The 16477-nt window shown below is 35.3% G+C and overlaps 1 protein-coding gene across 4 annotated transcripts in view; it reads left to right on the top strand.

Annotated features, from left to right (window-relative positions):
- Positions 1-16477, top strand: part of NCKAP1 (NCK associated protein 1) — a 109454-nt gene that overhangs the window by 74720 nt on the left and 18257 nt on the right. For all 4 annotated transcript variants that reach the window (XM_086719101.1, XM_025912573.2, XM_086719100.1 and 1 more), the window contains 4 exons: positions 222-353; positions 2879-3097; positions 3293-3423; positions 3702-3799. In XM_086719101.1, the coding sequence (XP_086575227.1) occupies positions 222-353; positions 2879-3097; positions 3293-3423; positions 3702-3799 (580 nt within the window). The remainder of the gene's footprint in view (positions 1-221; positions 354-2878; positions 3098-3292; positions 3424-3701; positions 3800-16477) is intronic.

The following is a 16477-nucleotide window of genomic DNA, read 5'->3' as shown; positions in this document are numbered from 1 at the left end:
ATCTGAATGTAGAAACAGATGAATGATGCAATCTTTAGAAAATTGCTCTCATATGTTAGTAATATTTTTAAAGATTTTGAACTTGTCCATTTAGGGAAGAAAAATACTGAATTCTGCAATTGTAATTCTCAAATAAGGTCTGATATATTTATAAAATTAATTTTGTATTGCTGTGATGAAATGTTTAACATTTTATTTACTGTCTATTAATATTTTTTCAGCCTTGATAAATTGCACACTGCACTTTCTGAGTTGTGTTTCTCTATAAATTATGTACCAAACATGGTAGTTTGGGAACATACCTTTACCCCACGAGAATATTTGACGTCTCATCTGGAAATCCGCTTTACTAAGTAAGAGAGAATATGAACTTTTTGTTGGTTCAGCTAATAGGTTTGTTATAGTCTTCATATGTATATGGTGTTTCCTTTTATGAGGAAAAGTATTAGAACTGATGTAGTATCAAGAATAACGAATGGGGAAGTATAAAGAATAGTGAACTGGGAATTATGTTATGCAGATTCTTGTCTCATACTTGTTATTAACTAGTTGTAACATTGGACAAAGCAGTTAATCTCTGTGAGCCTTAGCTTTTGTATAAACAAAATGAGAAGACTGGAGCAAATCTGTATTTCAGCTGGTAGGTAGCAACCAAGTAGGGTCATGAAATCAGTGTAGAAGGTTGTTGTAGTCAACATTTAAAGAAAGAAGAGGGAGGGAAAGGAAAAGAAACAAGGAAGAATAAACAAACGAACAATAAAGAACCAGTGCACTGTATGTAGTAAATATAAATATTGCTTCATGAAACTCTTCGCTATGTATATGTATATATGTACTGAGTTGTGATGCTAACTACATATCTTATAGTTGGTCCAGTCAAATGTTTGAAAATATCAGGACTAGATAAACACTTGTTTTTTCTTTTTTTTTTAATCTTTTTTAAAGATTTCTTTTAACATTTGTTTATTTTTGAGACAGAGAAATAGAGACAGAACATGAGTGGGGGAGGGGCAGAGAGAGAGGGAGACACAGAATCCGAAGCAGGCTCTAGGCTCTGAGCTGTTAGTACAGAGCCCCATGCGAGGCTTGAACTTACAAATTGCAAGATCATGACCTGAGCCGAAGTCGGACACTTAACTGACTGAGCTACCCAGGTGCCCCAACTCTTGTTTTTTCTGAATTCAAATGTATGCTGTTAGGCCAGTAGAATTCTAGACTCTTGAGGCACTCAATCTTAATTAGAGTTTTATAAGTCTTATATATGTTTCTAAAGTTACATACTTGTTAAAGAAAATATTGATTAATTTGAGAAGTTTTTCCTGAAGGCCTTAAAACACTTTATAAACCAAAATTTAGCCAAAGATTTTTTTCAAAGGTTTGTAGCCATTAACAAGTAGTATCTGCGCCATGTGCTTGACAGTGTGTTAAGTTCTGTGAGTAGTAATAAAACAGTATAAAGCTGAGAGCTATAGTTTGTGAGAAGACTTTAACAATTAGAGAACAAAATAAGAGAATGTATAAGTGGGCACTAAATTGTGTGTTAAGTCATCACTTGCCTAGTCAGGTGTTAAACAAAGACTGTCTTTTACTATCCTAAATTAGTAAGGTAGGCAACCTCACAGTGAAACCCAGAATAGTATTTAGACGAAATGGACATTACAGCTTCTGGTATTTATTATTCTCTAGTCAGCGGGGTGGTAGAGTTGTGGGTGGAAGATAGAGCTCACTTTTCAGCTCCCTTGTTTTCCTTCTGTAAGTATGTTCTCCACAGAGAAACATGTTCTTGTAACAAAACATCCACTTAGTGATCAGGATCAAGGCAAAGCTGTAAACTTGTTTACGGGGAAAGATTTTTTTGCCAAAACAAATAGCTGTGTTAGTTGGTTGGGTTTTACTGATCACTTGAGCACAATCTTAGGACTTTAGGGGTTATATACAAGGATAGCAATTATTGCCTTGAATCCTTGTTTTCTGGGATTGTTTTCTATCGATGGGGTTTGTCATTGTCTTTAAGGATTTATCCTTACAAATAAATAAGTCTAAGATCTTTATAAATCCAATGCTCAAGGAGTTTTAAAGATGGTAAAATAGGGGTGGCCAATGTAGGAAAAGATCAGAAGGGAAAGTATTTTCAAAATCTGTGTTTCTTTTTAGGCTTTTATAGTTTATTGGGATATAAACCTAACAGAACTGTGTTTCACGTGCTGTGAACAATTAAAGAACAATAAAGTTTTTTGTTTGTTGCCTTGTTTTAACTGTCATGCATTTTGTTGAAGGGCAGCACTAAGGCAGTTGTGGGTTCAAAGCCTAGGCACACTACTTCCAAACAAAGTGACTGTATTCAGTTGACTTCAGTTCTGAGCCTTAGTTTCTTTTTACCTGTGAAGTGGTGGTGGTAGTAACTACATTGCAGGGGTTTATTTTTTTTATTTTTTTATTTTTTTAAATTTTTTAAATGTTTTTATTTATTTTTGATACATTGCAAGGTTTTAAACATGAGGGTGATTGATATAAAGCCTAAGAAAATATTAGCACATAACTGTGCCAGATGAGTTTGAGCTATGGATTAAATAGTCCAGTGTGCTTGCTAGAGACAGTGAGTCCTATTAAAGGAATTTTTTAAGACCCTCTTTATCCTTAATTCATTGTTATTATTGATGTCCTTAGAATTTTTAAAATCCTAATTCTACCTTATTGTAGCTTTTGGGTGTTCATTCTTTTTTAAGATGGTTTCTTGGGAAGATAATAATTTCATTACTTTGTAACAATTAGTATGTTAAAATTAATTTTATTGCATACTTAATATTAGAGATCAGTAGGTTGAATGGCCTATGTACATAAATGGAAAAGTTCATTTCTTATTCCCTCCCTTACCCAGGTCAATTGTTGGAATGACTATGTATAATCAAGCCACACAGGAAATTGCAAAACCATCAGAGCTTCTAACAAGTGTAAGAGCATACATGACTGTACTACAGTCGATAGAAAACTATGTGCAAATTGATATTACAAGAGTGTTTAATAATGTTCTTCTTCAGCAAACACAACATTTAGACAGTCATGGAGAACCAACCATTACAAGTCTATACACAAATTGGTAAGGAGCACATTTAGAAATTTGGATTGATACAAAGTTTCTTTGTGGTGAAATGCTTAGGAAAGTTATTTTTTATCAGTGAGTGCTCATTTGTGTCATCAGTCATCTTAATGCAGGAATGTATACCATAATTTGAATAATACCATAAACTTTGAATTAATTTCTCCCAGTTATAAATTTACTTTTTCTTCCTAGGTATTTGGAAACTTTGTTAAGACAAGTCAGCAATGGTCATATAGCTTATTTCCCTGCAATGAAAGCATTTGTGAACTTACCTACAGAAAATGAATTAACATTCAATGCAGAGGAATATTCTGACATATCAGGTGAATAAAATCTATGACATGTTTAATGGAGTGAAGAAACCTTGATTCTTTTGCCTTTTCATTGTTACAACTATTTTCATTCAGTTATGTTCATTCAATGCATAATCATACATTATATCTTAGACTTACCTTTGCATTTGTGTTCCTTTTTATTCTAGAGACTAGAGATTTTTGCATTAATAATTTGCTTCTATGATGGAACATTCCAAAATGTTAATATTCATTTTCTTAAAGTATTTGCTCTATCAGAGTGTAAAATTAATTACATTTCCTTTCAGAAATGAGGTCGTTATCAGAACTACTAGGCCCATACGGTATGAAGTTCCTAAGTGAGAGCCTTATGTGGCATATCTCATCACAAGTTGCTGAACTTAAGGTAATACAGTCTTTATCAGTTTTAGCTTTGAAACATTGATTCCTGAAAAAACATTTCAAGAATATGAACAAGTCTATTTTGTTAATTACCTTAACCCAACATGAAAATTCTCATGTAAATGAAATTATAGAGCTACGATGGCCTTTCAATTGCATTGTCATTTAATACTCTCTCTTTTATGGATGAAAAACCTGAAAGCCTAGAGAGGTGAAATGACTTGCTAAAGGAGATTGAAAGTCAGATTTCTTGATGTTTGGTCAAGTCTTGATTCTATAGTACCATAATGCTTTTCTTTGAAGGACTGTTCAAAATTCCAGCCAAAGTCATTTGTTTAAATTTGTAGTTTGAGGGGCGCCTGGGTGGCGCAGTCGGTTAAGCGTCCGACTTCAGCCAGGTCACAATCTCGTGGTCCGTGAGTGCGAGCCCCGCATCGGGCTCTGGGCTGATGGCTCAGAGCCTGGAGCCTGTTTCCAATTCTGTGTCTCCCTCTCTCTCTCTGCCCCTCCCCCGTTCATGCTCTGTCTCTCTCTGTCCCAAAAATAAATAAACGTTGAAAAAAAAAATTAAATTTGTAGTTTGAATGTATTATTTCCCACAGTTTATGTTGCAAACATTATTAGGCTCACTGGGTTGTTGTTGGTTTTTTTAAAGTAATCTCTATGCCACATGTGGGGCTGGAATTCAACAGACTCTGAGATCAAGATTTGCATGCTCTGCCAACTGAGCCAGCCAGGTGCCCCTGGGCTCATTGTTTTTTTATCACTAAGTAATCTTTTAAATTATCTTACACCCTTTAAGGTAGATAAAAAATTTCTTTAGAATGCTTAACATTTTGTTAAGATGTAAAAGGGCTGAAGCAACAGCCTTTTAAATGACTTTTTTAAAGTCTTTTAGAAATATCCCAGCTCTAAGGTGATTTATATTGAATGAGTCTGTATATAATAACTATCTAGTTTTTGAAAGAATTTGAATTTGAACCACCAAAACTTTATAACTTAACAGAATACAAGAGGCATATTTTAAATTGTGCCCTTTGTGAAATTTTTTGGTGATTACTTGCGCCTTGCATTTTTAATTTAAGAACATGGTAGGTAGCATTGATAAGTAGCTTGCATTTACATAGAGCACTGAAGTCTAAATGTGGTAATCCAATTTACTGAAAACTTAGCAGTTATATAGGATAAGCCAATTCCTGCAAGGTAAAAAATATTTTGCTGAATGAATAAAATATGTAAGAGTCTGTGACTAAAAGGAGACGTGGTATTACCCGGTGGTTAAGAACTCAAGCTTTTAAGACCTGAATTTCAGTCCTCTCACTTATGAGCTTTGACTTTGGGCAAAGTTTAAACTCACTAAGCTTTTACTTTGAAAGAGTTATATGATACATATCAAATGCTTAGGTAGTGAGCATAGTTCTTCATCCACAATAAGCACTGAGTAATTATTACTTGGTATTTTTCATGTTCATTATCCTCTAAGAACATTCTGCAATTCTTTTATAAAATTCAACTTTTATATGTGGGTTTTAAATACACACACTGTATACTTTATATAGTTTTAAATGCTAAACCTTGCAATGACAGTTTTAGTTCTTCACAAGTAATATCGTTCTTGTTTATTAGATTCGTTCCCCTGTAAATACATGATCTCTTTTCTATTCTGTTATTTTTTAGGTAACAGATTTCTCATCTTCAGTTCACTTTCTTGTATTCTTTTCAGTATGAGATAATAGAAGAATTATGGCAAGATATTCTTTTCCTTGAATTCAAGAAAATTTCACTTTTGCCAGCTATTTTTTATTTCAGACTAAATAATAGGTACTTCTGGAATTACTAAGTATTTTGGGTGCTTCTTTGCTATTTAATGTGATGGATAGAATATTGTCATGTAGTGGTACAGATTGGCTTATTTAGGTCTCTGCATCTGTATTTATGAGAGTTCAAGGGGATTTGATGTCCTTAACAGTACTGGAAGGCCCCTATAGGATCTGGCCTTTTGCTTTTCTTACCTCCTTAACTCTTCCAGCCTGGTTGGCCTGCTTGTTGTTACCTCAAAATACTTTTCACTGAAGTATTGTCTTCTCATAATATTTGTGTGTTTTTCAAATGTTGCCCTATCAGAATATCCTTTCTTGACCACACTTTTAAAAACAGCAAGCATCACTTTTTATTCTTTTTATTCACCTTTTTGTGTATCTTATTGTGACCTTTCATGTCATGTATTTATGTCACTGTCGCAAGAATAAAAACTTAGTTATAAACCCTCTTAAAACTTTGCTAAATCAGTGTCCACACATAGAAGGTACTTGCTAAGTATCTGTTGGATGCAAAAATAAAAATAGGTAGCTTTTTTGACCCTTTGCTTTGTTCCAGGACTTTTCTAAGCTCCTGACATAAAACTGGTGGTATTGCCCCTATTTTACAAATTAAAAAAGTAAGATCAAGAACTACTAAGTACCTTCTCTGGGCTCACATGCTTGAAAATGGTGAAACTAAACTTTGAACTTTGAACCTACATAGTCAGTCTAGCCCTAGACCTTATACTAGTCCTGTGCTATGCTGTTTTTAGAAATGAAAGAGATCTAAGCAGTCCTCTAACCCACACTTATCTAATGCAGGAAGGGACACTACATTTCTCTAGGAGGATGATCTGGTGTTTTTGAAAATGAGGCAGTCTCTTCAGTTACTGCATATCTCTAGTTATGTTGAGTAAATCTGAGTAGTGATTTTTTGATGTGTCTTCATTCTTTTTTTTTTTTTTTTATGCTTATTTTTGAGAGAGGAAAAGAGCAGGGGAGGGGCAGAAAGGGAGGGAGGGAGGGAAAGAGAGAGAGAGAGAGAGAATGAATATGAATCCCAAGCAGGTTCTATGCTGCCAGCACAGAGCCTGACACGGGGCTCAAACCCATGAACCATAAGATCATGACCTGAGCCAAAATCAAGAGTGGGACAGTCCACCAACTGAGCCACTCAGGCACCCCTGATTGGTCTTCATTCTAATGTCAAGAGGCAGAGATTGCGTTTAACAAGATCACCCTTCACATATTTAAAAACTTTAGTAGTGTATTGCCTTTCTCTTCTCCACGTGAAATATATTCATGTTTAATCTCTCTGTCTTTTATACAAATTCTATCTTAATTGTTTGTGTCATTCTTAGAAAATAGTGCCTTGAACTGAGAATAAACTTCAGCTAGAGATCTGATTAGTAAAGGTACACTTATCCATTGTGGACACTACACTTACTTGTACAATTTAAGATTGCTTTGACACATTTGGTACCTATAACATAATATTTTCATGTTAACTTACAATCATAAATTTTCTTTTTTTCACATGTTGACCTTGAACCACGGCTCTCCACATCCTTGATTTTGTATTTTTTTCTTTAGACTTAAGTGTTGCTTTATTGTTTGTCTTTTAAAAATTTATCTTGTTAGATACTATTATTTCTATATCTTTTTTTAAAATGTTTATTTATTTTGAGAGAGAGGACATGTGTGCAAGCAGGGGAGGAGCAGAAAGATAGAGGGAGAGCCTCTGTGTACTGTCAGCACAGAGCCCCTATGAGGGGATTGATCTCACGAACCATAATATCATGACCTGAGCCAAGACCAAGAGTCAGAGGCTTATCCGACTCAGCCACCCAGGTGCCCCCAGATCTTTTTTGAGTGCAGATTTTGTCATAATCTTTTACTAATACTTTATTTATGAACATAACTCTCTTAGCTCTGTCCTTAGGTATTAATATTGTCAAGTACATCCTGTATTCTTAAAAAAGAAATGAGAGGAGCTTATGTTTTAACATTTCTGTTGTATTCTGGGTGACTATTTCTTTTCTTGAATATTATTAAAATTTAAAGTTTTGATGAGAGTGTAAATAGTGTTGATTTTTTTTTTTAATGCTGTTGAATTTTCTGACTCAAGAGTGTTGTTTCTTGGCTGACTTCTCATTTAAATATTTGACAATATTCAGCTTAACTCACAAACCTAGACAAAAGAAACTTTTTGTGTAAGAACTAAGGTTGATAATAATTGAGAAGCATGAGTGTGAATTAGCTTGGGTTTCTCATTAAATACTATACGCTCCAAAACAAAGATGGTTTAGGATACTAACCATTGTATTTCTAAAACTTTTGATTTTAACATTTTATTTTTGTGATTTTAAGTTTTTATTTAAATTCCAGTTAACATACAGTGTAATACTAGTTCAGGTATACAATTTAGTGATTCAACACTTAACATACAACACCCTGTGCTCATCACAAGTGCACTCATTAATGCCCATTACCCATTTAACCCTATCCTCCCACCCACCTCCCCTCTGATAACCATCAGTTTGTTCTCTATAGTTAAGAGTCTGTTTCTTTCTTTGTCTCTCTCTTTTTTTCCCCATCCCCATTTGTTTTGTGTCTTAAATTCTATGTATAAGTGAAATCATATGGTATTTGTCTTTCTCTCACTGACATATTTCACTTAACATAATACTCTCTAGTTCCATCCATATTGTTGCATATGGCAAGATTTCATTCTTTTTTATGGTTGACTAATATTCCGTGTGTGTGTGTGTGTGTGTGTGTGTGTGTGTGTGTGTGTGTGTGTGTGTCCGTCCGTCCATTCATCATTCGATGGATATTTGGGCTGTTTCCATAATTTGACTATTGTAGAAAATGCTGCTGTAAGCTTTGGGGTGCATGTATCCCTTTAAATTAGTATTTTTGTATTCTTTGGGTAAATGCTTAGTAGTATGATTTGCTGGATTGTAGGTATTTCTATTTTTAGGTAGCTTCTATTTTTGAGGAACCTCCAAATTTACACAGTGGCTGCACTAGTTTACCTTCCCACAAACAGTGCAAGAGGGTTCCTTTTTCTTCACATCCTCACCAACACCTGTTGTTTCTTGTGTTTTTGATTTTAGCCATTCGGACAGGTATACAGTGATATCTGATTGTAGTTTTGGTTTGCATTTCCCTGATGATAAGTGATGATGAGCATCTTTTCATGTGTCTGTTGCCCACCTGTATGTGTTCTTTGGAAAAATGTCTGTTCTTCACATTTTTAATTGGATTATTTGTTTTTTGGGTGTTGAGTTTTGTAAGTTCTATATATTTTAGATACTAACTCTTTATAGGATGTGTCATTTGCAGGTATCTTCTCTCATTCAGTAGGTTGCCGTTTAATTTTGTTGATTGTTTCTTTTGTGGTGCGGAAGCTTTTTCTTTTGATGTAGTCCCAGTAATTTATGTTTGCTTTTGTTTCCCTTGCCTCAGGAGGCATATCTAGAAAACAATTGCTACAGCCGATGACAAAGAGGTTATTGTCTGTGTTCTTCTGTAGGATTTTAATGGTTTCATGTCTAATATTTATGTCTTTAATGCATTTTTTTAACGTTTATTTTTGAAGGAGAGAGAGAGAGAGAGAGAGAGAGAGAGAGAGAGAGAGAGAGCGTGAGCGGGGGAGGGGCAGAGAGTGAGGGAGACACAGAATCCGAAGCAGGCTCTGGGCTCCAGGCTCTGAGCCATCAGCACAGAGCCTGATGTGGGGCTTGAACCCACAAACTGTGAGATCGTGACCTGGGCCGAAGTCGGACGCTCAACCAACTGAGCCACCCAGGCGCCCCTGTAATCTATTTTGAATTTAGTTTAGGGTATGGTGTAAGAAATTAGTCCAGTTTCTTTTGTGTGTTGCTATCCAATTTTCCCAACACCATTTGTTGAAGAGACTGTCTTTTTCCCATTGGATATTCTTTCCTACTTTTTTAAGATTAATTGACCATATAGTTGTGGGTTCATTTCTGGGTTTTCTATTCTTTTTCTTTGATCTTTGTGTCTATTTTTGTGCCAATACCATACTGTTTGGCCACAGCTCTATGATGTAACTTGAAGTCTGGAATTGTGATGCCTTAGCTTTGCTTTGCTTTTCTTTTTCAAGGTTGCTTTGGCTATTCGGGGTCTTTTGTGGTTCCATACAAATTTTAGGATTGTTTGTTCTAGCTCTGAAATGCTGGTATATTTTGATAGGGATTGTGTTAAATGTGTAGATTGCTTTGGGTAGTATAGACATTTTAACTATTTGTTCATGAGCATGGAATGTCTTTCTGTTTCTTTGTGTCTTCAGTTTCTTTCATCAGTGTTTTATAGTTTTCAGAGTACAGCTCTTTCACCTCTTTGGTTAGGTTTATTCCTAGGTATCTTACTGTTTTTGGTGCAATTGTAAATGCCATTGATTCATTAATTCCTCTTTCTGTTGCTTCATTATTGGTGTATAGAAATGCAACAGATTTCTATACTTTGATTTTGTATCCTGTCAGTTTACTGAATTTGTGTATCGGTTCTAGCACTTTTTCTGTGCAGTCTTCTGGGTTTTCTATATAGAATATCATATTGTCTGCAAATAGTGAAGGTGTTACTTCTTCCTTGCTCATTTGGATGCCTTTTATTCCTTTTTGTTGTCTGATTGTTATGGCTCAGACCTACAGTACTATGTTAATTAACAGTAGTGGGAGTAGACATTCTTATCTTGCACCTGACCGCAGAGGAAAAGCTCTCAGTTTTTCCCCATTGAGGATGACATTAGCTGTGGGGTTTTTGTATATGGTCTTTATTGTGTTGAAGTATATTCCCTCTATCCCTACTTTACTGAGGGTTTTTGTTATGAGTGGTGGATGTGGTACTTTGTCAGATGCTTTTTCTGTATCTATTGAAAGGATCATATAGTTCTTATCCTTTCTTTTATTAATGTGGTGTATCACATTCATTTATGAATATTGAACCACGCTTGTAACCCAGGAGTAAATCCCACGTGATCGTGGTGAATGATTCTTTTAATATATTGTTGGATTCGGTTTGCTAGTATTTTATTGAGAATTTTTATGTCCATTTTCATTAGGGATGTTAGCCTGTAGTTTTCTTTTTTAGTGGAATCTTTATCTGGTTTTGGTATCAGAGTGCTGGCCTTACAGAATGCATTTGGAAGTTTTCCTTCCTTGTCTGTTTTTTGGAATAGTTTGAGAAGAATAGGTATTAACTCTTCCTTAAATGTTTGGTAGAATTTGCCTGTGAAGCCGTCTGTCCCTGGACTTTATTTTGTGGGAGTGTTTTTTTTTTTTTTTTTTTTTTTTGTTGGTGCAGTTTCTTTTCAGGTTTTCTATTTTTTCCTGTTTCAGTTTTGGTAGTTTATATGTTTTTAGGCATTTATCCATTTCTTCCAGGTTGTCCAATTTGTAGGCATATAGTCTTTCCTTGATTTTAGCATTTTAGAAATCTTCTATGTGAGTTCTCTTACTTGGTCTGACTTTTTATTTATCTTCATAAAAACTTGTATATTTTATTAATGATAGGAGGTTGTATTTGTAGGAAGACTTTTTAACAATCACATGATTATGTTTTGGTATTTAGGGACTTCCTATTTTTACCTTTTTACTTCTCAAGTTTAAATCCTGATTTGATTAACTATTTTTCAAAAGACTCCTTCAGATGGTCAACCATAAATATGAAAGGTTTACATTTCTAGCATTGTGCCTTTACCATTGAAATTTCTTCAAAACAAAGCTAGTTCTGGGGCACCTGGGTGGCTCAGTCGGTTAAGCATCCGACTTCAGTTCAGGTCATGATCTCACAGTTTGTGAGTTTGAGCCCTGCATCAGCCTCTGTGCTGACAGCTCAGAGCCTGGAGCCTGCTTTGGATTTCGTGTCTCAATTCTCTCTCTGCCCCTACCCCACTTGTGCTCTGTCTCTGTCTCTCAAAAATAAATAAATAAATAAAAACAACAACAACAAAGCTAGTCCTAATGATTCAGTTTTCTGGAATTGCACAGTACTTTACAATGATTTTCTAAGAGATCCCTTTTAACAAAGATACATACATAGTCCAAATTTATCGGATTTCAGCTACTTGTGTATTATTAAGAACTAGAGAAGGTGTTATTTATGACTTTATTTCTGGCCTCTGTGTACTGAGGCATAGTTCCATGTGTATTCTTGTATTTTATTACATAAGAAATCTTATGATCATAATATAATGATGTTTCATATAGACAAGTTCAGTGTGTTGTATATTATTCTCTCACATTGAGATCAATCTCCAAAAGTAGTCAGTCTGCCAGTGGTGATTATAATTGTTTTGCATTTTTTAGTGTCCTATAAAGTTACTGCCCTTAGAATGACCTAATTTATGAAATTACAAGAAGAAATAACATTTAGTGTTTCGCTTCAAGTATTGGTAGGCTAGGTTATTTAGACCATTTTTTTTCCTCCAAAAGACAACTTAAAAAGTTAGAGAGCTATATTAAGAAAGATTCTTCTCTCAAAGAAGCTAAAAAAAAAGGTAGGTAGGTTAAAATCGAGGAGAAAGTGGGAAGTCAGACACAAGCCTAGCACTGGAAGCCACTTTTGACCTGAAGACATTTGCTAATCAAGAATTTGTAAGATTAAGACACAGTTTTTGTGGTCTTGTGGAGCAAGGAGGTCTGTAATAAAACCCAAAGCCTACCTGCAATGGAGAGTGGGAAATCTGCTTAAATTCCCCTCCACTCTCTTTATACAGATACCTCAAAGGGTTATTATATAAGCCTTCCAGTGCTAGGCTTATGTTTCTGAGTTCCCACTTTCTCCTTGATTGTAGCTTACTTATCTTTTTAGCTTCTTTGAAAGAAGACTCTTTCTTTATATAGCTCTCCAACTTTTTAAGTTGTCTTTTGGAGAAAAGATGGTCTAAATTAGCCTACCAAGGGCAGTTGTGAACTGGATATGATCTGCCCCTCCCAGGTTCTCCAGCCCTTTTGGTGTTACTCTCTTTGTTCAAGGAATATATAGTCTTAAATATGGATTAAGATGGTCCTGGATGAGTTGTGCCCCAAAGTACTTGGCAGAAGATAACAAATATTCTTTGGAGAAAAGTTTCAAGTAATTCTTACAAACTGTTTTTCAAAAACCATAACCTCTAGCTGGAGAGTGGAAGTCTGTTGGAGATCATTGGAGTGTGGAATAGGAGATTCAGTACTCTAGTTGGCTGTCTCAGGTCATTTTCTCTCCTGCTACACCCTCCACCCCCACCACCAACTTTTGCTCCTGAATTTAGAGTTGTCCTTGTTGGCATCACTTCTTAAGATGGTGAGAGGTTGGATGTGCAACAGTCCCCTATACAGACATGTAATAACCCTCTTGTGTAGGTTTAAGTCTTTCTATGTCACTGCCTACAACTTCTGAGCCCTGCTTGGGTCCTAAAAAGCATGCATCAACTTGCCTTCTATACTATGTCTTGAGGACCCTTTTATTTCAAAGAGTAAATTTGTCAGTGAAAAAAAGGAGAGCTGCTTTATATTTAATGGTCGTGAATAAATTGTGTGTCAGACATAGTCAGCACTGTGCATGCATATTCATGGTAAAATATGTTCATTGCTCTCTGAAGAAGAAAACAGCCAGTCTTCTTTCCTATTAAAATTCTTGGAGTGTTTCATTTGGTGGTGTGCCCATTGAGTCAATATCTCCTTTTAATCCTGCCAAAAGAATCGTTTTTGGCATTTTATAGATCAGTTCCTCCAGTTCTTCATGGAAGACTTTTTTTTTTTTTTCAAATGAAGTAGGAAATTTAAATATGTATTGTGCCAAGAATTTAACACTTTCTTATTAACTGAAAACCGAGTTTATTTTTAGTACTCTTGATATGTTTCATTTGATTTGTATTCACTAATGTTACTTCCAGCTTGCAGCCCATTTGCCAATGATATTAATCAATGGCTTTAAGTGTGTAGAGAGCTCTCTTTCAGGATGCAATTGAGGGAGAAAAGAAGAACATTTAAAAATGTATAAACTTTTTAAGTAGAGACATCATTAAATTTTTTTTTTTTGGGGGGGGGATAATGTGCAAACCACTTTGGGGTAATGGTTCTTAAAGTATGGTCCTTGTAGCAGCAGCAGCATTACCTTGGAACTTGTTAACAATGCACAGTTGTTCTTTTTTTTAAGTTTTATTTATGTAAGCTCCATACCCAACATGGGGCTTGAACCTCAACCCTAAGATCAAGAGTCGCACTCTCCTCCAACTGAGCCAGTCAAAATCTGTTGTGGGACTAAGACCCAGCAATGTATATTTTAATTAATAAGTCCTCTAGATTGTTCTGATACATACAAAAAATTGGGAACCGTTTCTTCAGGGATTGAGATCATGGATTTTTAAATCAGACATACCTGAATTTAGATTGCATAATCCACTGTTTAGTATCTCTCTAACTTTGGACAGATTATTTAATTTCTCCAAGCCTTAGTTTCTTCAGTTGAAATTAGAATGTCACCTCTCATGTGGATAGGTAAATGGGGTTATTTGTAAATTGCCGGGTACAGGAGCTTAAAAGTGATTACAGTGTCTTTACTATTAAACATATACTACTGTCTCTCCTCTTTCTGCCCTTCTCCCCTGCCCCCCATGCGCTTGCACTCTTTCTCTCTAAATAAACTTAAAAAACCATATACCGTAATTTATTGATTCTAAAACACAGTTATTCCATATTAGTATTTCTGAAATTATAGATGTCTTAAAGTTGTATATTAGAAACACTGTGTCAATTTAATTAGTGAAGGTTGTTTGTTTTGTTTTTTTTTTTTTCCTTAATGGCCCATAAGATAATGGTGCACTTAAAATTCAGTGGTGTATGATTCAGTGATATGTGGTATTATGTTCAGAGTTCAGGAAGACTTTCAGGGTTGAGCATATACTTTGAGTGTGTATTGATTGAACCAAGTTTGAGCATGGAACAGGTATTGGATTAGCCCCAGAAAGAGTAGGCATTTTCATCAGAGATTGTAGAAGTTGAGTTTAGCAAACAAATATGACTACAGGTGGGAACATAAAGAGAAATAATCTGAAGTACAGGAATACCTCGTTTTATTGCACTTTGCAGATACTGCAATTTTACAAGTTGTAGGTTTGTGGCCAACCTTGTGTCAAATATATTGGCATCATTTTTCCAACAGCATTTGCTCATGTTTGTATCACATTTTGGTAATTCTCCCAATATTTCAAGCTTTTTCATTATTACTATATTTGTTAAAATGATTTGTGATTACAACTCACTGAAGGCTCAGATGATGGTTAGCACTTTTAGTAATAAAATATTTTTTAATGTTTATTTTTAAGAGACAGTGTATGAGTGGGGGAGAGGAAGAGAGAGAGGGAGACACAGAATCTGAAGCAGTCTCCAGGCTCTGAGCTGTCAGCCAGAGCCTGCCATAGGGCTTAAACCCACAAACTGTGAGATCATGACCTGAGCCAAAGTTCGATGCTCAACCAACTGAGCCATCCTAACAATAAAGTATTTTTTTTTTTAATTTTTTTTCAACGTTTATTTATTTTTGGGACAGAGAGAGACAGAGCATGAACAGGGGAGGGGCAGAGAGAGAGGGAGACACAGAATCGGAAACAGGCTCCAGGCTCTGAGCCATCAGCCCAGAGCCTGACGCGGGACTCGAACTCACGGACCGCGAGATCGTGACCTGGCTGAAGTCGGAGCTTAACCGACTGCGCCACCCAGGCGCCCCAATAAAGTATTTTTTAATTAAAGTATGGACATTGTTTTTTTAGATATAATGCTGTTGCACACTTTATAGACTACAGTGTAGTGTCAACATAACTTTTTGTATCCACTGGGACGCCAAAAAGTTATTTGACTTGCTTCATTGTGGTATTTGCTTAATTATAGTGGTCCGGAACCAAATCTGCAATATCTCCTAGGTATGCCTGTGATATCAAGTAACGTAAACAAAATTCATACTAGTATAGGAAAAATGATTTTTATAAACATTCTGTATAGGTTTTCATATTCCCCTTGAATCAGTTATCATCAGCCTTTGACAAACCCTCATGGCACTTTAACAGTACGCTTGCTGTTAAATCTTTGCATCCAGGCCTGCTGAATTGAAATATCCAAGAATGAAGCTTGGATTTGTATGTACTTTGAAATATGCCCAGGCTTCATCCCTGGATATTTAAATATTACATCCAGACTTTCCACATACATAAAGCCATTATCTCTTACAGAATCCAATTGACTATATTTAATTATGATTTCTAAACTAAATTACTTTTCCAAAACACCTTGTAAGACAAACCTTCTTTAAAGAGTTATGCGTTCTTTAATAGCTGTCTGTACTCCCTTCCCTTATTTTTATCCCTCCATTCTCTTCTCTTCCTTTTTCTCAGTGGTCTCTGAAAGAAGGTAGAGAGTTTTAACACTTCCATTTTATAATTTGTGTGGGAAACCTTGGTCTAATTAATAATCCCCATGAAGTGGTACATACCCCAGAAATTACTCTCCCTCTGATTGTATACATCTAGTGGTGAACTGTAGGCTGTCCTTGGCTGCCTTTAACTTTAGCAAGTTTTTTGTTTTTTGGGTTTTTTTTTTTAGTTGGAATTTATTGCTCTCTATATCCACTTCAGTGTCTGTTTTTTATTATTGATGCTGTTCTGTGCCTAAGCATTAGATAATCCTTTATCCTCCTGTTTATCTTTATTGCTTTTTCTTGAACCATCCTCCCTTCTTGAATTTCAAATGGAATAAAAACATTAATCCTATATAAATAATTTTAAGATTCTTTTTTTAAACCAACAACAAAAGTATATAGCATAGAGCATCTGGATTTCATGAATTGTATTTCCTACTTGCTGGATTGTGATTTCAAACATG

Source organism: Puma concolor, chromosome C1, assembly GCF_028749965.1.
Source record: "Puma concolor isolate L17-30 chromosome C1, mPumCon1.1.hap2, whole genome shotgun sequence".
Classification (NCBI taxonomy): Eukaryota; Metazoa; Chordata; class Mammalia; order Carnivora; family Felidae; genus Puma; species Puma concolor.
The sequence above is the reverse complement of the archived record's forward strand: the minus strand, read 5'-3'. Positions and strand labels throughout refer to the sequence as shown.